The following is a 26,602-nucleotide window of genomic DNA, read 5'->3' as shown; positions in this document are numbered from 1 at the left end:
CAGTTTGAGACCAGTCTGGGCAACAAAGCAAGACTCCATCTTTATGAAAACATTTTAAAAATTAAGCAGGCATGGTGGTGCATGCCTGTGGTCCTAGCAACTTGGGAGGCTGAAGTGGGAGGATTGCTTGAGCCCAGGAGGTTGAGGTTAGAGTGGACTCTGATCATGCCACTGCACTACAGCCTGGGTGACAGAGTGAGACCCTGTCTTAGAAAAAGGGGGTTGAAGAATTTGAAGTGATGAGGGTAGAAAAATGGTGCACGATTCAACATAAAATACCTGAGAATTTAAGTGGGTAAATCCAGGCAAATGGCCTCCCAGAAAATCTGAAACGTTCCCCACACAAAAAAATGAAAAATGATTGAAGTGAAGAATATCCTAAGTACTCTGATTTGATCATTATACATTGTATGCATGTATCAAAATACCATATGTACCCCCATAAACATGTACAAATGTTTTGTTAATAAAAAATTAATTTTTACTAATAACAATATTTGAAATTTTTACTTAAAATTAAAATTTTAAAAATAAATAAAAATTTAAAAGCTATTCTTAGAAAAAAGTCTAAAAAACTCTTAAAACTAAATGTCTTCTAATGATATCTTACTGTCTTTTCAAAAAAGATACTTTTATAAAGAATGCTCATAATTTGACAATATAAAGAAAAATAACCCATTTGTAAACCCAATTATACTGAGGATTCAAGTAAATAGTAATCCAAAGAATAAGAAAACAATGATTTTATATTGTATATTCAAATATTTTTAAATTTGTTCAACATTAAATATAAAACAACAATCCTATTGCAGTCAGAGTCCACCGCAGAACAAGAAATATAAAAATGTGATAAATTACAAGAACCTCAAATAGTCACAATACATAAAATTTCAATATAGGAAAATGCTATTTTACTCCAAATATGTACATGTCACTCATAGATTATTACTACAATTAAATGCATATGTAACATCTTTTGCAAGTACAAAAGTAAAAAAAAAAAAAAAAAAAAATATTTTCCAGCTGCCAAACTGCATTTGGGAAAGTTTCTAAACAAATTCTTACACATAAAGTAAAGCTATCAGCCATGCATGTTTGTAGCTTACATTGTGATACTAGCGATTGTGTAGTTAGCTTACAAAATACATATTTTAAAACTCAGTAGCCACTGGCTAATGTGGATGGTGTTGGATGTGTTAGCAGTAACCTCATATATCATTACTATGACACGGATTTTTCTGTATAATGTATTTGACCATAAACATAGTTATATTACTGCAGATATTACAAATTACCTAGGCTGGCAAGCGTTATAAACATTTCAAGGATGATTAATTTCTAAAAATAACCAAGTTAAGCAGAGCTTAGAAGTCAACCTGACTCTTTCAGAACTAATAAAACACATCTTCATAGAAAGAATTATATGATAAAATGCTACGTAGTTAAATTTAATTTTGTACTTTTTCAAGTTTCATATCTTATTAGAAGTTACAAAATATACGAGTATTATCTTAAATCATTGACATCAGTATTATAATTGTAAACACAGATTAACAATAAGGTGAAAATTACATAAAAACAAATATGTATCTGATCATTCTTTTATCCCTACTAAGAACTGTTTATTATAAGTCATTTCTTGCACATGATGAAATGTAGGCTAACCAGTAAAGTCCCTGAATATATAAATACAGATGCAACTTTAGCAATAGAATTGCAGGAAAAAAAGCATGCATAAGGTGGTTCTAGAAGATTTTTTTTATATTGTATTTTTCTGTGAAGACACTGTAAAACATACTGCTCGCCGTTATTCCCAGTTTAAATGCCAACGATCCTGCTTTCTACCTCTTCAACTATGATTCAGTCTTTACAAGTAAGGTTCAAATAAGCTGAGGTGTAGTTGAAATATTTGAGCACCACAATCACCTTCTGAGCTCCCGGTCAGCTGGGGCTTGGGTGTAGTTACCTCCCAGGAACAGATCTCCCAGCCCAAGGTCCCACATTGGACCTTGATGTTTCTTTACTGCCAATCAAAATGAGCCCCAGGTTATTACTGGGTTCTTGCTCTCCAATTTCCTTATTTTTTCCTTGCTCCCAACCACATCAATAGAAAAACAACAAAAAGAATCCTTTATCTTCATGCAACACTACAGTAGTGCACAGCAAAGAACTGGCCATCTGCTTCAGCTGCTCCTCTTTACTTCTGCCAGGTCTCATTGCATTATAGATAAGGATTTTATGGCTCTACAGGAAGGGGACACAGTCATGGAAAACAGAAAAAGAGAAATACAGAAGTACACAGAGACACGGAATATGGACAGATAAACATAGAAGCAGGGACATCTCCCAATTTAAATTGTACATATTTATGCGATATTGAGGTACTTGTTTTGTTTTCCTATATAAAACATTGACCGGACTATTTAGAGCAAATGGGGATTATTCAATTAACATAAACATTATCAGAATTAATTATTTAGCTTAGTTTTTAATTTTGTCCATGTAGAGATTATGCAAAAATATAACCCTAGCAATGATATATAACCAATTAAAATAGTAATTTAAACATTCCTACATAGTGAGAATAATTTTGTTTAGATATTAGTAATATTGATAATAATTTTGTTTAGATACTAGTATTTAGAAATGTTTGGCAAAACATAAATATTGAGGTTTGAGTAGAAAAAGATTTATTTCCATTCTCAGGGTTAGAATAACAGTAATTATTTATTTTCCTTACCTTGCTCAGGGATTTACCTCTATTTCAAGGTAAGAAAGGAGTAGGGAAAAAAATGAAAGGTTTATCAAATGCCAAAGCACCATGTTAGAAGTTATACATATATAATTACATCCATTTCTTAAAATAGCTCTGCAAGGAATACATGTTCATTTTTACAGATGAAAATTATATTAAGCTACACATTTTTAGGTTACTGTAAGCTCGCTGAGGGAAGAAATACAAGTCTTTTGTTCACTATCCTGTCTTTAGCATCTAGCAGTTTTCTGGCTTGTAGTGGGTAAATTAATTATATTTATTAACCAGTTGACAGATAAAGAGGATTACAGACCCAGTAGGTGGCAGAGCTGGAATTTCATCTCTGGTCTGTCAGGCTTCAGAACCACAGTCTGTCTGTCCCAAGAACATGGAAGAGGCAGATGGTCAATGTTTCTGCCTCACCTGCTCCCAGGTGACCAGGAGGGTTGAGACGAGATTCTATGTAAAGAGGAACGGCCTTGATAGGAATTGGATATCTACTGCCAACAAGAGCAGAGCTCAAAAGCCAGGTCCTTGATTTTAAATTCCCTCTGTGTCACTTAATAGCTGTGTGACCTCAATTTACTTTATCACTGTGTACCTCAATGTCTTTATCTGTAAAGATGGCGATGATAATAATAATAACAAATAATAAAAAAACCTATGCAATTATAGTGAATATTAAGTGAACTAAAACATCTAAAGTTTATGGCCATAAAATCAGTAGTCATCATTACTATTTTCTCTGAAGAAAGGGATAGCAATTCAGATCATTACTCAGAAGAATTAATTCCCAATGATCAAGAGGGCAAAATATCTGGACATCTTAGCAGTAGCAAGGAGACATCAGCAGAGGATATGTTGGAAACAAAAGTACTTCTATAACTATGACATACATTTTAACTCAGTCATCTAAGGTTTCAAGTTATGCAGTATTATCTTAAGCCAGGATTGATGGGGACTCTAAAAATTCCTATCCTATTATATTTCAGCACTTGATCAAAGGTATATTTTTCTATTTATGAGCAAGTTAGGTTCCAAAAGGCTGCTTATAAAGCCCTTCATTCACAAGTCAGAAGTGGTATCACAAAGGCAAAAGAAAAAGCCTTCTTAAAGAAGGAAGACGAAACCGACTTGTATTTTCTCAGGTGCAAAGTTTTAAAATAAATGATAAAGTTTATCAGAAAAAAGATTCTATATTGTTTTGTCCTCTATAGTTCAAAACTCAAGATAATATTGAATAGTCCACATAAAATGGAAATGATTATTTTTTTAGCCCAGAGTATTTTACATATCAGATCAGTCTTTTATGTGTCCTATCATTATACTAGGGGTTGATTTAATACTTCTAAAAGTTACTTGGAGGTATTCTCTCTCTCTCTTTCTCTCTCTCTCTCTCTCTCTCTGTGTGTGTGTGTGTGTGTGTGTGTGTTTTCAATGCAGATTATCAGTCCCCAAACCAAGACCTAAGACCCAAGGCTCAGCCACATTTAGGGGTCCAGTGAAATACATAGTATGTGTCAGTTTTAGGGACCAGGCTTTTTAGTTCTGAAAAAGGAATCTTTCTTGCAATGTCTGTTTCTGCTATTTTTAACCTAACTTTCTCTAACAAGGGTAATTTTAGTTTGATCTTTTAAATATGAATTGTGTGTGTGTAAATATATATGTAGATATTTTTCTTTTTTCCTTAGTATCAACATTAAATAAATTAGCTCTTATGGCTAGCTAATTCCTGGTTGTTATAATTTACTGGAAAAAAAATTAACTGGAGGGATAGATTATATGATGAAGGAAATTTACATGTTCAAGCACTAAATATTTTCTGTGCACTGTGCTGTATTATTTACATATGCTATTTATTTTATTCTCAAAATAACATTATAAGGGAGGTATTTTTATAACATAAAAAGTCTAATTTAAATCACCTTTACATATATTGATACTTAGAAAAGCATTGTTTCAAGTAACGCAATTATATTTATTTTCCCACATCACAAAATGTTATATGTGCCCATGCAGAGAACGTGAATGTATCAGTATATGAATTAAGAAAATATTTTGATATTTTAGACAAGTTTGCTTAAAACAGGATGGTTGAGATGGTTGAATAAGTAGGATACTCCCATTTTACAAACATCTCTACCTTATAATAGAGTGGATTATCGGAACTAAATATGTTGCATCCAGGGAACTTTAGAGGAAAGCTTCAAAAGAAGTTATTTTACCCAGTATTTAGAATGACAGCAAAATGCAATTCATGTTAAAACTTAAGAACACAGGCCAGATTCAGAATTGCATCACTGATGAACTACAATGAGTTTCTGTAGTCAATTAAAAACCAAAAGTGAGCTAAAGAGGCTAAAAATTCATTTCAGCTGCTTGCTACACTATAATATTCTGAGACCTCCTAAGCAGTGGCAAATACAGCTGTGTCCTTTTTTCTTTGCTATAATTATCATCAACATATGAGAGAGCGACTATATTACAACATTTTCATCTTAGGGAAAAAAAATCAATGATAATTAGCCAAAAACATTAAATTGTGTAAGAGGAACTTACATATAGACTTTAATTTACCAGGTTTGAGAGAGATTCAGTGAATATTACACTAAGTTGTACAGAATATAAATGTCTCACTTATATATTAATTAATGTGATATATTTTATAAAATTTGCAAAGGTACGTCATTTCTAATCTATCATATTTGTTATAATTACAAAGATGTCTAAATGAACATTAAGTATACATGTCTATTAAGTATATTAGCATGTTTCCGTAAAATCATCTTTCTTTAAAAAGTGAAAATAGACATTAATATTGTTATTATTTATTTATTTATTTATTTTGATGGAGTCTAGCTCTGTCGCCCAGGCTGGAGTGCAGTGGCACGATCTCGGCTCACTGCAAGCTTCCCCTCTCTGGTTTACTCCATTCTCCTGCCTCAGCCTCCCGAGTAGCTGGGACTACAGGCGCCGGCCACCGCACTCGGCTACCTTTTTTTTGTATTTTTAGTAGAGACGGGGTTTCACCATGTTAGCCAGGATGGTCTCGATATCCTGACTTTGTGATCTGCCCGCCTCGGCCTCCTAAAGTGCTGGGATTACAGGCCTGAGCCACCGTGCCTGACCGTTCTTTTGTTTTTTGTTTTTTTGTTTTTTTATTTGTGTTTCTGCATTACAAGGTATAGTACAAAAATAATTTCCCTTTATTGAGAGATTATAGTTTGTGTTCTGTATATTAAAGATTGTGCAGAATAGTAAATACTCAGAGAAAAAATAATTACTCGGTTGTGCAAAGCAGATACTTTTGAATAAGTAGGATTTTACTTTTGGAGTTTTCTTTCAAATGCCCAAATTTACTACATTAAAAATGTTTTTTTAAGTATGAAACTATGCAAGCCAAAAAAATCACAATAAATGAGAATTAATAATTCAGCTGATTTTCCAAAAGTGTGGTAAAGTCTAAAAATAAAATGCAAGTGTTTTTTTTAAAAAGCCTTTTGGTTTTAAATACATTTCAATAGGCACTTTAAGAAATGCAACTGAAAACTCATAACTATTTCAGCTTAAAATACACATTACGGGCTGGGCGCGGTGGCTCACGCCTGTAATCCCAGCACTTTGGGAGGCGGAAGCGGACAGATCACGAGGTCAGGAGATGGAGACCATCCTGGCTAACACGGTGAAACCCGATCTCTACTAAAAATACAAAAACAAAATTAGCCAGGTGTGGTGGTGGGCGCCTGTAGTCCCAGCTATTCAGGAGGCTGAGGAGAATGGTGTGAACCCGGGAGGCGGAGCTTGCACTAAGCCGAGATCGTGCCACTGCACTCGAGCCTGGGTGGCAGTGTGAGACTCCAATTCAAAAAGTAAATAAATAAATAAATAAATAAATACACATTATGTTCTTTTATTTTAACTTACTCATACTAACATATGGTAAGGAAAAACTACAAAGTAATCTCAGAGCAAAGATCCTAAGGAAGTGTCTAGTATGAATAAGTGAGAAAACGTTAAGCATTACGCAAAAATCTGAAAAATCTTACCATGAATTATTGGAGCTAAAAGCATCATGAAAATTAGTAGCTGCGATGGCCACATGGCTGTCCACTCAGGTATGGAGTATTCCTCAAGAATGACTGTTCAAATGTGAAACAAAATACGTATATTTCTAGTTCCTCTTCTGTATTCCGAAACTGATGAATTTTCTTTAAATTAAAAATAAAAAGAATAATTCTTCCGAAACAGAAACACCAATATCCCAAATCTGAAACCTGCAAAAAAGAAAAAAAAAAAAAAAAAAGGAGGGGTTATTGTATAAAATAAGTAAGTAATCCAAAGACATTATTTATACAATGCATATATTACCATCATGTTTATATCCTGGCCTCAGATCTTAGTGAAATAAACAATTCAGTCTCTACTGAACAAATTAACTTAAATATAATGATTTTTATTTTATTTTATTTTATTTTTGAGATGGAGTCTTGCTCTGTCACCCAGGCTGGAGGGCAGTGGCGCGATCTAAGCTCACTGCAAGCTCAGCCTCCCGGGTTCACGCCATTCTCCTGCCTCAGGCTCCTGAGTAGCTGGGACTACAGGCGCCCGCCACCACGCTCGGCTAATATTTTGTATGTTTTTAGTAAAAGATTGGGTTTCACCGTGTTAGCCAGGATGGCCTCTATCTCCTGACCTTGTGATCCGCCCGCCTCGGCCTCCCAAAGTGCTGGGATGACAGGCCCGAGCCACTGCGCCCGGCCTTTTTTTTTGTGTGTGTGTGTGTGTGTGTGTGTGTGTGTGTGAGAGAGAGATGGAGTTTTGCTCTTTTTGCCCAGGCTGGAGCGCAATGGCGAGATCTCGGCTCACCATAACCTCAGCCTCCCGGGTTCAAGCGATTCTCCTGCCTCAGTCTCCTGAGTAGCTCCACCCCGGCTAATTTTGTATTTTTAGCAGAGACAGGGTTTCTCCATGTTGGTCAGGCTGGTCTTGAACTCCCAGTATATCCATATATATATGGATTTAGGGCTTACTTTGTGTAAGCTTTTACCACAGTATAATTTCACCAACATTAGAACAGTAAAATATTTCATTCATCATTGTTATCATAAATAAGTTTAAAAGAAAAGGTAAATATATGAGTCTTACTTTCATCTCAGGCTGCAATATTCATTCAGAAATTATTCTACATATTAACTACATTACTTTTCTAAACATCTCCGTAAATCTGTGAACATCATGGATTTATGTTTACAAAAGATGCTACTCTTTTTGTTTGAATGTCAAAAGCTTCAGTACTGAAAATCAAGGCAAAGTATTACCTCAATAACAATGTATGATGATTAAAAATAGATTATTATGCCTAAAATTTCATTTTCATTTAAGTTTCATTTATGTCATTCTAAATAGCTTATTTTAAACAGTAAGCATATAGATACAAACTAAATTAAAAGGCAGTTTTAACATAATTCATTCAACAGAGGTTAATTGAATGCTCACTAAAATACAAAGCAGTGGTCCAGAAACATGGAATAGAATATTGAAGAAAACATGAAACCTATTCCCCAGGATTGTACAATTCAAGATGAGGAATCTTGCTGAGAGGTGTCAAACATTAATAAGTTTACGCACTGAAAAAGAAACTTTATTGAACCAAAGTAGTGTAGTTACCTCCTCTTAAAGTCTTCACAGATTTATCTTAGGAAATCAAAATACTAAGGGAACATGATCCAAATCCTGAAGACACCGTCTTTTACAGTCAGCACTTGTCAAACTGATCAATCAAGCACAAATTGGGCCGGCCTGCCTTTCTTCCTGCCTGCCTTCCTTCCTTCTTTCCTTCCTTCCTTCCTTCCTTCCTTCCTTCCTTCCTTCCTTTTTTCTTTCACTTTTTTTTTTCCTTTGTCCTGGAGATTGATACATATTTTCAATAATTTCAGACTTTTAGAATTAAATTTAAAAATCTTCTGAAAAGGGATATTCAAAATTGTTTACTGAGGAAAGTATTAATATGCTTCATTCTGTCAAAATAAAAACCAAAGTCTTTAACAAAAGGCAAAATTACACAAATTAATCGGATGTTTTGATATTGTTATTTACGGCATGGTAGTTAAGAGCACAGATTCTGGAGCCAGACAACCTGATCTCAACTACTGTTCTACTACGTTGGGCAAGTCATTTAACTACAGAGCATCTCAATTTTCCTGTTGACGGTCATTTACTATAGCATCTCCATTTTTCTATCTATGTAATGGGTAGGGTGATACTACTTAATTCATATGGTTCTATGAACATTAAATGAGTTAAAATTTGTAATTTTTAATTACATAAAATACAGAATAATAGCCAAGAACAGTGCTGGCATGTGGTAGGTGCTATAGCATTGGCAATTATTTTGTCCTACTCATCCTTTCAATGTGAATCCATAAGAAGCAAGATCATTTGATAATTTAACTAAAAAAAAAATTTATTTATTACTATTGTATACATAGGCTCCTACAGTACTAAATATGGACACAATAGATACAAAGAGTTTTCTCTTCAATTTCATTGATATTATGGGAAACAAAGCTCATTCTAGATAATCTCATAACATTTTACCTTTACAAACAGAGAAAGCATTGACAAGAAATTAAATATGTGGCTGAGATAAAACAGAGACTAAGTGAAAAGGAATCATGCACAACATTTTCATTTTGTTTTCTCTTATGCAACTCTGACTCACAAGAAAACCTGAAAATCCATTCTCAAATGTCATAAGTGTATAACTCACAAAAGAAATTTCAAAAGCAATTGCTAATTTAAAATTACATTATTTAACATGCACAACATAACTGACGGCTACTTGAAGAGGGATATTTAAGTTGACAGATAATTGACAGATTCATGAACAAGATCACAATGCTCTATCCTAGCAAACCTCAACATTCTATTTCTGTGTCTTTTTTGCCTTCCTCTGTGACCATGGAGTATACAAGAGTCAAAAGTTGTTATCAGGAGATATATGTATACACACACATACACATATAAACGCATACACACAAATAGAAGATAAATATATATATAGCATTTCATTACTGGAAGAAATTATGAGCTGCAATCTAGATGAATTATTTATTCATTCTCTCAAACACATAATACTAAATTTCTACCATAGTAGATTTTACAGAAAATGCAAATCAGTAGAAGAGTTTTTCTCACAACCCATACTGTAGTGGGGGAAAAAAAAAAACAAAAACAGGACACAGTAAAGTAAATGAAGTCACAACATAGAGAAGAATTAATCTTCCTTTAAGTACTTACCACATTTTACACACTGTGCTAGATATTACACAAATTTCCTAATATAATTATTCATACAAATATATAAAGCAGATAACATTGTTCCATGTTTACTGAGAAGGAAAATCAGACATGTTATGTGTCTAGAATTTCAAGCCAAATTGACTTCAACATTAGTGCTCTTTCCTCTATGGCACAAACAAACAAAAAAATAAATGAAAATAATTAGGAACATTAATTGTGCAAAGGAAGGGTACAACATGGGATTTCCAAAGAAGACTTAGGCCTTGCTTAAATGAAACATTATTTGATTGTGAAGAGTGGAGAACCCGGAACAGCATGGATGCAAGAGGCAGGCAGGAAAGCACGTGAAGAGAGGACAAAGAACACACAAAGGGTGGTGCTTTTCAGGACACCACCCTAATTACAGTGCTGCATCTGTCGGAGGAGGAGAGAAAATTATTTCCATAGTGAAGGATGAGTATTACTATTGTTAACTTTGGCTTCAATTACAACCAGAATCATTTATTTCATATGATACCTATTTTACAATGTTGAAACAATGGGTGAAAGTTATTTTATAGAAAGAATAAGGAAGTACATACCTATTAGTTATTAATAATGATTTCTTTTAAGGTATTGCAGCAGGACAAAGAGCCATCTCTACTCAGACATTTGACATTTGATTTAGGCATAGGGATTTGTTTTCATAATTATAATGTAATGGAAATGGAATTTATAAGAATAAAAACTATTGTTTGAGGAGGGTCACATGTTCTCCCACTCCAGCCTCACCACTTGCCTCTCTCTTACTCACAACTCCAATACTGTGCTAATTAGGGGACATATATAATAAACTTGCAATAATTATACAATATAAGTTTTAATAGCTACAGAAATATACATTTAATAGCTACAGAAATATATTTCTCATAACCTACAAAAATATATATCACCACTCTGAATTATAGCAGTTTTTTAAAAGAAAACTTTTTATGATTTTTCCATTGAAATGTTGTCATTAACTTCACCAAACAAATTTCTTTTCTTATAAAAATCTTGGTGGTTATCTGTCTTCAAACAAAACTAAGTTCACTGTTCTTCACAGTATCTACAATTTAAAAGTGAAGTTGATTAAAATGACCTAATTCACATCATTCATGTTTAGGTTTAGAATTTTAAAGTTGTGTTATTTGATACTAGTTCTACTGAAAGTTAGAAAAGAATATAGTATGGAAAGAAATTCTACAAAAAGCTTAAATAACTAAAGTCTTCCCTCATTAACTACTTGGAAACTTCCTTATTTATTAACTATGCTACTTTTTATTCAAATCTAACACAACTCTACTCTAAAAGAAATTGAATTTTTTTTGTTATTCCTTTCAACAAAAGTAAGTCTTCTAAATAGGAGACATTGATTTTACTTTCTGGAAACTTTCATCTTGCATTCTAGTGTCATAATTGTTTCCCCAGTTTAATTTTTTAGTATTATTTTCTTTTCAAATCATGCTAAAAATTTATATTTCTATCTTATATTAGCTTCCTTTCTATACATCAAACAGAGGTTAACATTACAGTCTCAAAACTGCTTATCTTGGGAATGTGTTAGCTACTCTTAAATCACATTTCTGTAAGATAATTTACTCTCAAACATTCCCCAAAGTATACTGCATATTACTGTACCTTTCCCATCATAATACCATGGACAAGAAACTATATTTTCTTTATAAATGTTTAAATTTCCCCAACTCTTAACTTTTCACTTGTTATACATTCTAACTACAAATTCTACTTCAATATTGACTTTACAGATTTTAATTAATCCATACCTTATTTTGCGTATTTACTTGTATTTGTCATATGCTTTTTGGAGGTCATTATTTTCTGACATGTTTGGCACATACAAAATATAAAAAATGCCATTTGGCATTATTATAATGGTGAATTGGTATATAGCCTAATTTCTAATTGCAATATAGGAGTTTCCCATGTTTTGTTTTGTTTTGTTTTGTTTCCTTGTTCCATAGAGGGAAATCATAGCTATGACCTTACAATTTTAGGAGCGTTCAGAATTATCACTTGGGTGTTATCTATATTCTTCCAGGGTTAGTATACGGACTTTAAAATTTGAAAAATTTAAAACCATTTTTATTTAAAAATCAAAACAAGCCATCTCCATAAATTACCTTTTTAATGATATAAAATTAATTTACAGCAACGTGGTATAAAATTGTATCTAAGGTATAATTTGGCACCTTGATAAAATGGTAAAAATAATATGACATTGACATATGAAGAAAAGAAATAAGGGTAGGCATGGTGTCTCCTGCCTGTAATCCCAACACTTTGAGATACCAGGGTGGGAGGATTGCTTGAGGCCAGGTGTTCAAGACCAGGCTGGTCAACAAAGCAACACCCTGTGTCTACAAAAATAGTAAAAAAGAAGTGATACAATTAACTCAGGGGAAAAGAGTAGGACAGCAAGAAGAAAAATTACCTGACTATAACACAGGTTCTTTCCATCACCATCCTAGCAAATGTTAATATATTTGGTATGATCATCATCGGGCAAAAGCAAAATGGGTTTCAAAGGAGTTTGAACTCAGTAAAATATATTATGTTTTGTAAATTTTAGCTATAATTTACAATGTCTGAAACCTACACATATGCTTCTCCTTTAAGGTTTTCTTGTTTTCTTGAAAAATTATATGTATTGTTTCTCAATTTACAGAATGCATGTGAATATACTATGGAACTGTAAAGCATCATTAGTTTGGGTCCTCACATTATTCATAGAGTTTCTCCTGAAAATTTGACTCTGAAAACCAAGGCACTTACAGTAAGATTCAAGGATCTTTTTTTTTTTTTTTTCAATATTTAGGGGGTCAAATAACCTTGTATTAAATAAGTATGTAGAAAGCATTTAACCATTGACTTTAGTTAGCAGCAACAATGAGTTAAATGAATACTTTCTTAAATAGTGCTAACTCCCTTTGGAAATTCATAGAGGACAAACTTTCAATCACCTTCTTTAATATTTTCAAGAAACATTTAATTCAACAAATTTACATGTGTGTTTCTTTCTTAATTTATTACAAGTATGCACTGTGTTTGGTCATGGGGATGTGTTAAGATATACAAGGCATAATTCCTGCATTAAAGAAGAAGGAGGAAGAACCAATGAAAGAGAAGGAAACAATAAGGAAGAGAAGGAAACAATGAGGAAGATAAGGAAGATGAAATAATGCAGTAAATACAAGTGGTAAAATATAAATCCAAATTTGATAAAGAAGAAGAGTTGAAAAAAACAGAGGAGATAACACACCTTGAAAGATCTGGAAGACCTGTGAGAGTGGTAATTGTGCTATAATTTGAAGAATGGCTAAGATCTCACTCAACAGTAGGTGGAGGAAGAACGTTTTGGATTAAGAGTTGCTATGGTAAAGGTAAAGAGGTGGTAAAAGGCAGCGTGTTGCAGAACTGCAAGTCATCTGGTTTCTCAGGAAGAAGTGAGGAGCCTTAGAAAGTAATAGGAAGGATCTATTAGGGTGGAATAGGAAATATTTTGAAGACTATACCAAGGAATATACATTCAATTTGATTGGTTTCAAATCATGAAATGTATAACAGTTAAAGACACAAAATATATCAACACAACACATAGAAATTATCTCAAGTATTGTCTTTTAAGAATGGGAATAAATATTTATAGCAAATATATCCCCAAAACTGTTATAGTCTTCTACATTGCTCCTAAATATTCAAACATTTTGTTGCAAATTCAATTTTTTAAATGATCTTTGGTTTGATATGAGGAGCCTGAGTCAATAGAAGTGTTAAATGAATCATTATATTAATAAACTATTATTTAGAGAGTGACATCACAGAAAAAATGCAGCTTTTGCATTTTTTAGTATAATATTTTTGCCACAGTCCCAAATTTGCATAACACTGCTTAGCAGTCATTATGCTATTTGAGATCAAATATTGATTCCAGATAATTACAGCACTTTTAGATAGAATGGTATTGTTATGCAACTGGCAGCAATGACTTATCTGGATAGATGTATATTTTATAACATATTCAAGTCAAACACAACTTGGAAGAAATTTCATCTATAGTAAATATGTATTTACCTTGACCTAGAACTGAATGTAGTCATATTTTCCTAGTCCTTCATATCTGCACACATTTTTTTTAAAAAAACTAAGCTACTGTTTTCAAGTATAAAACATCAAAAAATCTGGGCCATGAGGAGCAGCATGAATAGAGGACATAATATGAGCTTTGGAGTGTGAAAAGGACAGTTTTAAGTTCTTTCTCTTTGAGTTGTGAGCTGTATGACATAAGCAGATTATTTAAATTTTCTATACCCTAATGTTCACATGTGAATTTTATACTTACTTTACCAGGTGGTTTAAGGCTTAAATAAAGGTAATATATATAAGAAGCTATAAAGTTTCCTGGCAAGAGTAGGCATTCAATCAATGAGAAAAATTCTTGTTCTCATTTAGTGAAGGATTTATATTTAAAAGTGGGGTTATAAATGGTAAATTAGATTGCATTTAGTGGTAAGCGGGATAGAAGAACATTCAATAAAAGATTGTGAGTGGTCAAGTAGAAAAGGGGATAGAATCAGAAGGTCCATTGTAAATACCATGCTTTTAGAAGATTAAATTGGTCACGGTATATAGGAGAAAATGGAGAGAAAAGAAAAATACTTTAGGCAATCAGTATCAGTAACAATATTTGCCAGAGTTAGTATGGTGGGAGTTCACAATGACCTATAAGTCCAGCATGTGATTTAAATTAATATACTATTTAAAGAATGTTAAGTCAACAATTTTTCAAATTGTAGAAATATCACTGTTATGTCTTGTCAGTGTGGAAGCAAACATAAGTCATGAGGGAAAACAGAAGGGAAAAAACATAGGATAGGCACAGAAGACACAGTAAAAAGTTGAATCAAATTGGGAGTAGGGAGCGTAGTTCAGGTATAAAGTGACACTTCCACTACAACTTTGAGTCATGCCTCCATTCTTCCCTCATTTCTTCCCTGCAATCCCCTACATAAGTTTCAGAGAGATCAGAGCAAGAAAGACTTATTTCTCTTCAGTGAATTTTATGGTTAACCTTAATTTTAAGGTTACCTAAAACGTGTTTCAAGCAATTAGATGCTAAATCTCAACACATCATCTGAAACACTGGCAAATAATATTTATTTTTTTATTGCTGAAGTAAAAAAGGCACATCTCCTTATAATCATATTTTAAATATTATAACTTGATGCTAAGAAAAGACAAATAATCTCTCTAGGGTAATTTTAATAAGAAACTTTTCTAGCATAAAAGTTTCATGTAATTGTCTCTCAGTGTTGTGATTTAAGAAATGTCTGTTAATGTCTAGAAATAAATTTATATTTAATGAACATTGTTATTTTTTGGCTGTAGAGCAGCACATCTATTATCCAGGAAATAGATTAACGTTCGACACAGGATCACTTTCTTATGAAGTGCCCTTGAGTTAACATCCTTTCTGAGATCCCATAAAGCATTTGATTGGAGAACATTTCCAATAGGCTTTGATAATATTTGTCTATATTGATATGTTCAACTGGAAATAAAATCAGTGAGTTTTAAACTAAAGGTATATATAAATAATTATGTTAAAATCAATTAATTTGGAAAACACTTGCTTGACTACCCAATAATTAAAAGCAAAAAATGGATCTCATGTTCTTTCTATATGTACAATTGGTAAAATAGAACCTTTGCTCTTTAAAAATAAAATCACTCATAAAATCTCAAATATTCATGATAATTAGTTGTGAAAAACAAGTCTAAATGAACATAGCTATAATTTTAAAATATATTCAAAAAAATTAACAACTATTTACAATATGTCATTTATGATAACAATCAAGGATTGATTTTTATGATTCCAAGTCTAGTAGAAATCAGGAAGGGCAAGTAAGTTACACTTAAAACATTCAGAACATAATAGGTGTCTATCTGAAAGTAAATAAATCCATTTCAAACAGGAATGTATGAATTTATTCCAAAATCTACAGAGAACCAAGAAAAATAATCATCTTCCTCATAGTAGCTACTAACATTTATTAAGCCCTTAATATGCCAGTGTTCTGAAAGCCTCCCATGTATTAACTCATTTAATTACTTCTAACTATGAACATTATTGTTAATCGTATAGTAACTCCATAAGAAAGGGGCTATTTTATTCCTAATTGGTAAATGAGGAAACCGAGGGATGGAGAGTTAAAGAACTTGTTGAGGCCACATAGTTAAAATTAATCAAGCCCAGATTTGCATCTAAGCAGTCTAGACCCAAGGGTTGTGTTTTCAGTCTTCAGATTCTACTGCTTCTCATCACTTATACTGACTACAGACTCTGTAGCATATCTTATGTAAAGGAGCTTATGTGAGGAGCTTTCAGCTAGGTGTGATTAGTCTTTAACTTGTGGGATGAACGGAGTGAGTTGAAGACCTAGAATAAACAAACTTTAGCCTGCAAGAATCATGCCATAAACAGAAGACCCTCAATATCTTCACTGAATAATTTTTATCTGGCATTATATATGTCTTTGACACATCTGAAGAGATAGCAATAACCCATTTTACTCATGCATGTATTGGGTAAATAAAGGGCAACATCACAGATTTCTTTAGGAGAGTAACCAAGAATCATGATCTTCCAGGTTCCTCAGAAGGCAAGCCATTGCTTTTTAAGTTACAACAAAAGTTGAAAACAATCAGAAAAAAAAGAGAAAGGTACTTACCATATAAAAGTTTTTAAAAGATTTCAAAATATATCAATATAATTTCAATCAGTAAGAGTATTTAATTCTATTATTAATTTTCCTAAAAAGGGAACTGAGATTATTCTAAATATTACTGAGAATAACCAAATATATTTTCGAAGTTGAATTAGTTGTGACTTTCTCATACTAATTCTAACTCAAAGATGAAACTTGGTATATGATAGGTCAACGTATCCTCAAATGTTTCTAATATTTACTGCATTTTTACTATCTTAGAGCCTTTATGATTAGGATAGACTAATAAGCCTATACCCATGGCAATTGAATAAATAAAATCACCTGAGTAGTTCATGATTGATAATCGTGACAATATATTGTATCTAGTGACAATCTGTGTTATAAATGGAATTCCAGGATTTGATTTAAATATCAAATCAATGTCATCCTTATCCTGTGAAATTCTAAAATCATTATCAATGCAACTGGCACTATAGTCAAGTTTGGTTAAAAAAAATTCCATAGCTGAAAATAATGAGCTTTAAATATCTTCTTAAATAATCCAAATCATATGAAGCTACAGTATGTATTTCAGGGTCTAAACTAGGAAACAATATCTCATTTCTTAACACTGTTTCTCTGACAACAATGACAGTTCCTAAATAACTGACTTAAAAATAAAGCCTAGAATAGAGAAGTTGTAAGAATTGAGGTCGTAAAGTCAAATTCATCCTATTCCAACTCCTTCCAGTGGAAAAGGAAAAAATACACATCTACTTACACTTTCTTTGAACACTTTCCAAGACAAAGAGGAATGCAGGGGAAGGTATATCTCATCATGAGCTAGGTTAACATAACATCGTTTCACTGATGTTTGGTTACCATGAGGGTCAGTCCCATGTATCTCTTTCACATGGAAAATTTGAGTTTAAAACCCTTGATTTTCACATTTTTTAAAATTTCAATATTTTTTTCAAAAGGGGCTTAAACAGTAATGAGAAAAGATTACTGTAAAATAATGGAAATAAATGCATGTATAGCAGAAAAATTAACACATTTAAAATAATTATTTACATAAAAGGATAGCTGTATAATAAGTCTTAAATTGTTCTTGAGATTATGAAAGAAATGTAGTCTCTTGCAACTCACAAAATATCGCAATATAAATTTCCCATATTTCATTATCAGTAGTGTATCAGTAGCAACCAGGCAAGAGAGAAAATACATGTTTTTGAAATTATCTCATCTCAGTATGGCACACCTAGATGGGTCTCAAATTAAGCACCTTTCTTAATGGCCCATTATGGAATATCAGTGCCTAAAGTACCCAAAGGGAGGCAGGGACGATTACTGCCAAGGGAGAGTTTCTGAGGTTGTGCTAGATGATGCAGAATCTCTGCTGTAACTTTAGCCTGATTGAGAATTTATTTAAATACATATTTATCATTTTAAAATCAATAGCTAACATAGTAAGTTTACAAAGACATATTTTGAAAATATAAATTCAACAACACATTTTTTTTTACAGTAATGGTTTGATAATTTGCATTTATACGTAGCTACCAAATTACGTAATAGGTCATTTTACAAAAGCTAACTATTAAAACAGATGATTGAGCCATAAAGTATAATCTCCATGGGGAAGAATATAATACTGAAAGTAATTTTAATCCTTGAAGTTCTTCATAATTATACATAATTATTGAATTGTTCAATTTTAAGAACCCTTAAAATAAATACAACTTAGTAGAATAAGATAATAACAATAATAACAGCTTTTTCTGAAGGGTTTTTAATAGGTGCCAACATACTGATAACATTATTTCATTTCATTCTAACTATGGTAATGTTTAATATTTGGCTCCAGCTGGAAATAAAGTAAGGGAACACAGATTGACTGTGATGGAAAATCCATCAGAAACAACCAAGCTGGCAGGTTATTAAAAATATGATATCTAATACCCTTAAGCTAACATTTTATTTACATCTTCGCAAAATTGACTTCACAGTGATGACCAATAAAGCAGTGATGACCTAACTAAGGAAAGGATTAGATAGAGATATTGACATGCCAAGTTCCAGGATAAGGAAGACTGCTTTGCAGTCAAAAATATCTCCTCAGCTTTTAGGATTTTAATTGGTAGTCAAAATAGAAACTTGCTGGGCAAAATGGAAATAGATCCAACAAATGGAATGGATCCATTTGTTCCACTCATCTCGCTTAGTTAGTCCTATCAGTGTCCACTCATCTCGCTTAGTCTTATCAGTGTAGAAATTGAACTAGAGCAGCATTAGACAAACTATAAAGCACCCTACCATGTTCTAGGTGTCACTTAGCAAAAGGTTGTGAGAAAACAGTAAGTCAAAAAAAACAGGGGATGAGGGGAGAATTTCCAAGTGGTAGGATCTAAGTAGAAAAGGAATCACTGGACTAATTTGGCTAATATCTTTAAATACATGAGCAGAACGTATTTAATGTATTTAAATATATGAGCAGAATATATTATAAGTTAGGTCCTGTTTAGATGCCTATAATTAAAGAACTTTATAACAGAACACATTATACTTAGTCATTAATGTACTCTTACTAACTCATATAGATTATATATTTAAACATACATATAAGTAGTTATGATAGCATATAGATTTTAATTATGACATTCATTCATGTATTTATAAAATAAATATTGGAACTCGAAATTTCATAATTTTTTTTTTTGACGGAGTTTTGCTCTTGCTGCCCAGGCGGGAGTGCAGTGGCATGATCTCGGCTCACAGCAACCATCGCCTCCTGAGTTCAAGCATTATCCTGCCTCAGCCTCCTGAGTAGCTGAGATTACAGGCCTGCGCCACCATGCCTGGCTAATTTTGTATTTTTCGTAGAGACAGGGCTTCACCATGTTGGCCACGGTGATCTCGAACTCCCGACCTCTGGTGATCTGCCCGCCTCGGCCTCCCAAAATGCTGGGATTACAGGAGTGAGCCACTGCGCCAGGCCTATAATTTTCTTTAATAACATAGCACAACAACAGAATGTCTATGAATCCATAATTCAGTGCTATCATTATTTAATTGCTATGTGTATACATTTTGTATACTTTGGTATATTTTATAGTGGTAAAATCAATGGCACCACAAAGTAAATATGTCAAGCACTTATTTTTAAAATCACACTGAATGACTCCTAAAGATGTCTATAAAAATAATATAAATTTTATGATGTAGAGAGATAATTAAATCAATCAAATATAGTATCTTTAACTAAGACAATAGGAAAACCCCAAAGAGAATTTGGTTAGTGGAAAGAACAGCACTTGAAAAAGAACAGCCTCATTAAGAAATGTGAAAGTTATGAAGAGGTAAATACAAAAGTGGACAGACATATCTCACTTAGAGTTCTTTACACTGCATACTCTGGTAGTCTATGCTATTCACAGCACCTCAAATTCGGAAATTTCAATGAACTCATCCCAGTGATTTGAGTCAGATAGTATTATACAAAGTAATTATTTTTATTTCCCATTAGGTTGCAAGATATATTATATAATTATCACCAAGTTACATTTGAGTTAATTTAGGCCAAGCAGCAACCCATTCTAGAGACCATGCACCTGAAATACAGAAAACTTGCAAAATAGCAGCATAAAAGTGACTTTCCAAAACTATTTTTACAAAGACTACTTTTAAATATAAAAGCCTGTGGAAAACTTTTTAATACAATTTTATTTTTTTGATAATTAAAACATTTCCTAAAATGGTTTAAAGGCTCCTATTTTTATTTAAAGATACCACTACTTTGATCCCTGCAAAAAGTCTTTTCTATCTTGGGTAAAACATCTTTGAGTTATGTAGCTTAAAAAATACATTGACGTTTCAGTAAATAAATCATTTCTTTGTTCAGTCTTTTCTCGGCAGAATGGTGATTCACAAGGACAATTCAGGATCACCTAGGTTCCGGAGTAACCCAAATTGGCAAATTGTACAGAAAGATATATAGTGTCACTGTTTAATACTTGGCTCCAGCTAGAAATAAAGTAAGGGAACACAGATTGACTGTGATGGAAAATCCATCAGAAATAACCAAGCTGGTAGATTATTAAAAATATGATATCTGAATACTTTTAAGCTAATATTTTACTTAAATCTTCTCAAAATTAATTTCACAGTGATGACTGATAAAGCAGATAATTTTTTACAATGAAAAGTGTTGACGCAACTTGAGATTAAAGCACTGTTTAATTCAATAACTACATTTGTGCCAATTTTTTGAGAGTTAAAAATTGTGTGAGAGTAATTATAAATCTTTCATTTATCTGTTTTAGAATCAAAGGTTATCTCTGCTTTCTTGTTTTGGCTCTTCTAGCATGTCTGTGATTGTTAAAATAAGACACAGTTTTGACAGCTAACCCCCAAATTATTTTCTTCTTTTTTTTTGGACATTGATTTATTTTTTAGTGATATTTTAGATGTTTCCTGAAATATCTCAAGACAATAGCATTCAGAAAGAAAACATATTTTTGCTTTTATGAAGATTTATATTAGTAATTTTTTAAAAATGCTATGTATGAAAAATGACAGTCTAATCACAAAGTTTACATCTTTTACTTTTTTTTTCTAAAAATGTTAAAATAAAGGGAAGATCTTTACTTTTTTCTGTCAAAGAGTAAGAAGATCATTTAATCAACTAAATAAAATAGTGGCCTTGTGAAAACAGTTCCTTCTTTCTTTTTTCTCCATGGTATATCTTATTTTATCATTATTAAAATGTATATTCTAATATGTGATTTTAAAATAAAACATGGATATACCATCTTTCAAACTTCCATATGGTCTTGACAAAAAAAAAAATACTCATTAATATATAAAATCCCAATCCCTTCCTAACATTAAGGTTTCCATGGATTAATTTTATTTTATGAGCTTTGGAGTTCATAAAATAAAATTTCACCATTTGTCAAGATTGCATTTTGTTTGTTTGTTTTTGTTTTTTTTTTAATCTTAACAAACTGTGGTGGTTTTGTCCACATGAAGGACATGTACATATATGGTGGCTCTTTTTGGCCTTTTAGAGTTGAATAATTTTGAGGTCCATCTTCCTATAAAGAGGCTGAGAAAACCAAGCCCTAAATATTGGCATCCTCAGATATCACACACTATTTACAGAAAACCATTCTGACTTTCTTTTCTTTTCTTTGTCTTTTGTTTTTTGTTATTTTCTATATTCACTGCATGAATAAAACTTTGTAATCACTTGGTAATTTTAGCAAGAATGAAAAAGTGCATGAAATTCTTTAATTTGATTAAATCCTATCATTGAGCTTAATTAGGTCATTGTATTAATTAGGTCATTGCAATTATATAATTTCAAACCCTGGCTGCCTGAAATAAATGAATGTTCATGACCACGGCCAACATATTACTAAGGGTGTGTTAAGTACATTTTAATTTTTCTATATTTAAGATATCAATATTGATTATTGTAAACTGTTCAGCAAGTATCAATGTCTTTTAGAGTGGTTGGCTGTGGCTTGAAAATAAGAATTCTGGATTTTATCTGCATTTCCCTGATGTTGAGCACCATTTCATATACTTGGTGACCATTTGTATGTCTTCCTTAGAAAAAATGTCTATTTAGGTCTTTGCTCCTTTTTATTTTTTATTTATTTTTATATTTTTTTTTGAGAAAGAGTCTCGCTCTGTCACCCAGACTGGAGTGCAGCGGCACGATCTCTGCTCATGGCATCCTCTGCCTCCTGGGTTCAAGAGATTCTCGTGCCTCAGTCTCCTGAGTAGCTGAGATTACAGGCACCCGCCACCACGCCAAGCTAGTTTTTGTATTTTTAGTAGAGACGGGGTTTCACTATGTTGATCAGGCTGGTCTTGAACTCTTGACCTCAGGTGATCTGCCTGCCTCAGCCTCCCAAAGTGCTGTAGTTACAGGCGTGAGCCACCATGCCACCTTTGCTCATTTTTAAACTGTTATTTAATTTTTTTTGCTATGGAATTTTAAGAGTTTCTTACATATTTTGAATATTAACAAACTGATACAGAAAATGTGGCATATTTAGACAATAAAATATTATTCAGCCTTAAATTTGAAGAAACTATTGCTATTTGAAACAATATGAATGAACCTGGAGGGCATTATTCTAAGTAAAATAAGCCAGGCACAGAACAACAAATATTGAATGACCTCACTTATATTTGGAATCTAAAATAGTCAAGCTCATAGCAGTAGAAAGCAGAATGGGAGCTGACAGTGACAGTGGAGAAGGAGATGGACAGAGGAGAGATGATGATCAAAGGGTATAAAGTTTCAGTTACGCAAGCTAAATGAATTCTCAAGATCTAATGTACAGTATGGTAATACAATTAATAAGAGTACATGCTTCAAATTTTCTGATAGAATAGATCTTAAGTGTTATCACAAATTTAAATCAAAAGAAAAGAAAATAGTAACTGGGAGATGGATATGTTAACTAGCTTGATTGTGATAACAATTTCACAAAGCATACATGCATCAAAAAATCACTTGTGAACCTTAACTATATACAAATCCTAATTGTTAATTATACCTCAATGAAGCTTAAAATTGTTTTAAAAATTAAATTGATAATTTTGTATTCTTGCAGATAACAAGCATGCTAATAAAAAAAAGAGAGAGAATCCATATCATTAGGAGCACTGTCGATGTGAATATCAAAATTTTAAACCATCATGCAAACACTAGTATGGTCATTTCACCTCTAATACACATGTTTCAGTGAATTTACACCATTCTTTTACTCCTCAAATTTATTTAATCACTTTAATCAAGACTTATGCACCATGGTGTTTTCTTCAGTGTTGGGCTCTGCAAACAGTTTCTGCTAATTTAATCTTTACCAATTTCCTGTATTTTTTATTCTACTTATAATAAAATAATTTAAAGGCTTTCATACAATAGATCCCTTTTAAGAATCATTCCTATCAGTGGGCAGAGACCTTACATTGGGTACTTTTGTAGATATAAGGAATGCTTTACATCCCAACTCTATTTGTCACCAAGCTACGCTATAGGAAGGTAGGTAGGTAATATAACCAATACATTTTTTTGAGAATGGCCCTTGCATGGGGGGCGGTGTGTGTATTTATATGTTTAAACATTATGTGTGTCTAAACATCTCTTCATAAGCTCCTTTTTTATAATATGTAAATTTTCTAGCATAAGTAGTTGATTTATACTCAGGGATTATATAAAGGAAAACTTAGGATCTGGTTGGAAGCCTGGTGTCAAAAAAAGAAAAAAAATGTTGAAGAGTCCAGACGTCAGGAGGCATCTCCTTGACAATTTTGTCTAGAGTTGATCTGCTAATAGCTAACATCTAACAATTTTTAAAAGAAGGGGAAAAAAAGAAAAAGAAAGAGAAAAATGTTGACAGTTCACCTGTCAGTTCAGCTGAAGTATAGCTTTAATGTCTATCAATCGGGCAAAGATCTGTTAAGTATTTTCTATATGATCCACATTACAGAAAGAAATTCTTAAGAATTTTTTATGGTATATTTCTATAGGTTTTTTCTTTACCATGGAAACATAACATTAACTGAAATAAAATTTGTGTTTTTCTTTTGAGTTCACATTAGTACAGATAAATCTCACACATGTGCACTCACACATGTGCACACAGACATGTACCTACAATTTTTTTTGGTAGGAAAGCAAGTATTATTATAAATCAATACTTAAGAGCAAATTTGCTGAATACTGCCAGTAAATATCAAATGGCAAGACATCATTATCCAGATCCAAGAAAGAGATATAACAATGATCCTCTTTATTTCATATAGAAGGAGTCAAAGAGCTCTATATTGGATTGCCCAGATTTTGTAGAGATTCAGATATGAAAACATATAGCAGAAGCCAAAAACAAATGTGATTGGCCATCTGGAGAACATCAGTGTTTCCAGTGATTAAAACAGTTAATCTAATGGAGAAGTTTCTTCGAATTCTAAGGAGCATTAAAAAGTACATTTTAGAGATCATTAAACCAAAAACATCCATTAGCTACTCTCAGACATGACCTCTCTGTGTTTCTTTTTTTTTTTCCCTTTCTCTTTTGCTTTGTTGATTCACAGTGGTCCAGCCAAAAAAGCAAAAGTTCACTAACACTATTACCATAATCACTTTGACATCACTGGAAATGCTTTTAAACAAACACATACCTCAGTATGAGCTCGTATATCTTAACATTAAGCAGAAGATCTAAAATTATTAGAAAAGAAGTGTGGCATTAATCCTTTTAGCATATAGTTCATCCTAAATGCCCATAAGTACTCTGACATATATAAACTTTTTATTGGATATGGAGGATTCTGTCCCAAATGAAAGTGATTATTATTTTATGTTTTATTCTCCAAGCAAATTCATAAGAAAAAAATGAAACGTGACTTTTAAGACATTTTTATGGAGAAATTAATTAAAATAGTTTAATATATGTAAAAAGTACAAAGTCCACATTTGGATAATCACAGTGTTTCAGAACTAATGAAAACTCTTAAAATCACCTATTTCAAGCCTTTTTTTGAAGATGAGAAATGTAATACATTAAACACTAAAAACTGGCAAGTTTTTTCCACCAATTCTGTAGTAAAAAATATACATATTTCAACACTATATATATATGTGTGTGTGTATATATACAGTGTCAAAATAATTAAAGCTTTTAAAAATAATAGCGATAAAGACATATCATCATATTATGGCAGAATGTACTGATTCCAACCCACAAATCCACAGTAAGATACATTTTCAATTATGGACAGCCTCTTAAATCCCTGAAGACAAGTGAAAAGGAGATAATATTAGCTTTCTGTGTCCTTCTCTTACACACACTTCTATCGCTGGACCACATTGGTCAAATGTCTCAGAGAAACTGAAGAAAACATACAATGAAACTGGGAAGCAACTTCTGCTTATAATGAGCTGAAGGGTATACGGTTAAAATCCTTGATTCCATAACATTTTTGTACCAAGCACTTTGGTGCAGATAATTTATTCATGGTATGTTAATATCTTTACAGATCAAATAGTCAGCTTTCTTTTGCATAAAATTGTGTGTGTGCGTGTGTGTGTGTGTGTATCATCACTATTCTATATACAATAACTATCTTTAAAAAGCAAATGCTACCATAGCTTAATAATAATAAAATAGGAACGACCACCTCACCAAAACTTGACCATGTTGTCAGATTAAAATTGGGCTATGAATTTTCTGACTTAATAATGGAAAACTCATTCGATTTTTCTGGTGTATTTGACTGTTTTGATTTTATGCAATTTGAATAGAGGCTCAAACTATGGCTGAAATTAAGTTTAGATGTATTGAACTGAAAAACGCTATGAATCTTTTTTTTTTTTTTTTTTTTTAGTGATGTATCAGATATATTTCTGAATGGTGCTTTTTTCAAGATTTGGTAAAATATTTTTTCATTTATTTCTGTATATTTATTCAGTGTTTTCACATGAACCGAACAAAATAACTAACTACATAAATAATTTTATTAATAAATAAGTAAAGAAATAAAATAGGGAGGAGTGGACAGCATAGAAAAGTCCTAACAAGAGTCAATGCTGGCCAGGCTCCATGGGTCATGTTTGCAGTAGCAGCATTTGGGGGGCTAAGGCGGGTGGACTGTTTGAGGTCAGCAGTTCCAGACCAGTCTGGCTAACATGGCAAAACCCTTTCTACTCTTCTCCTGCTTTTGTGTGTGTGTGTGTGTGTGTGTGTGTGTGTGTGTGTGTGTGTGTGTGTGT

At 32.5% G+C, this 26,602-nt stretch overlaps 1 protein-coding gene across 1 annotated transcript in view; it reads right to left on the bottom strand.

Annotated features, from left to right (window-relative positions):
* The window catches only part of LOC105544651 (latrophilin-3-like), a gene marked incomplete at its 3' end in the record, with an annotated part of 429,398 nt that overhangs the window by 96,895 nt on the left and 305,901 nt on the right, over window positions 1–26,602 (bottom strand). Inside the window, exon 3 of the mRNA XM_011987212.1 lies at window positions 6,802–7,029. Within this exon, the coding sequence (XP_011842602.1) occupies window positions 6,802–6,856 (55 nt within the window). The remainder of the gene's footprint in view (window positions 1–6,801; window positions 7,030–26,602) is intronic.

The sequence above is a fragment of the Mandrillus leucophaeus genome, unplaced genomic scaffold, assembly GCF_000951045.1.
Source record: "Mandrillus leucophaeus isolate KB7577 unplaced genomic scaffold, Mleu.le_1.0 Scaffold304, whole genome shotgun sequence".
Classification (NCBI taxonomy): Eukaryota; Metazoa; Chordata; class Mammalia; order Primates; family Cercopithecidae; genus Mandrillus; species Mandrillus leucophaeus.
Note: the sequence above shows the minus strand (reverse complement) of the source record. Positions and strands in the feature narration are given on the sequence as shown.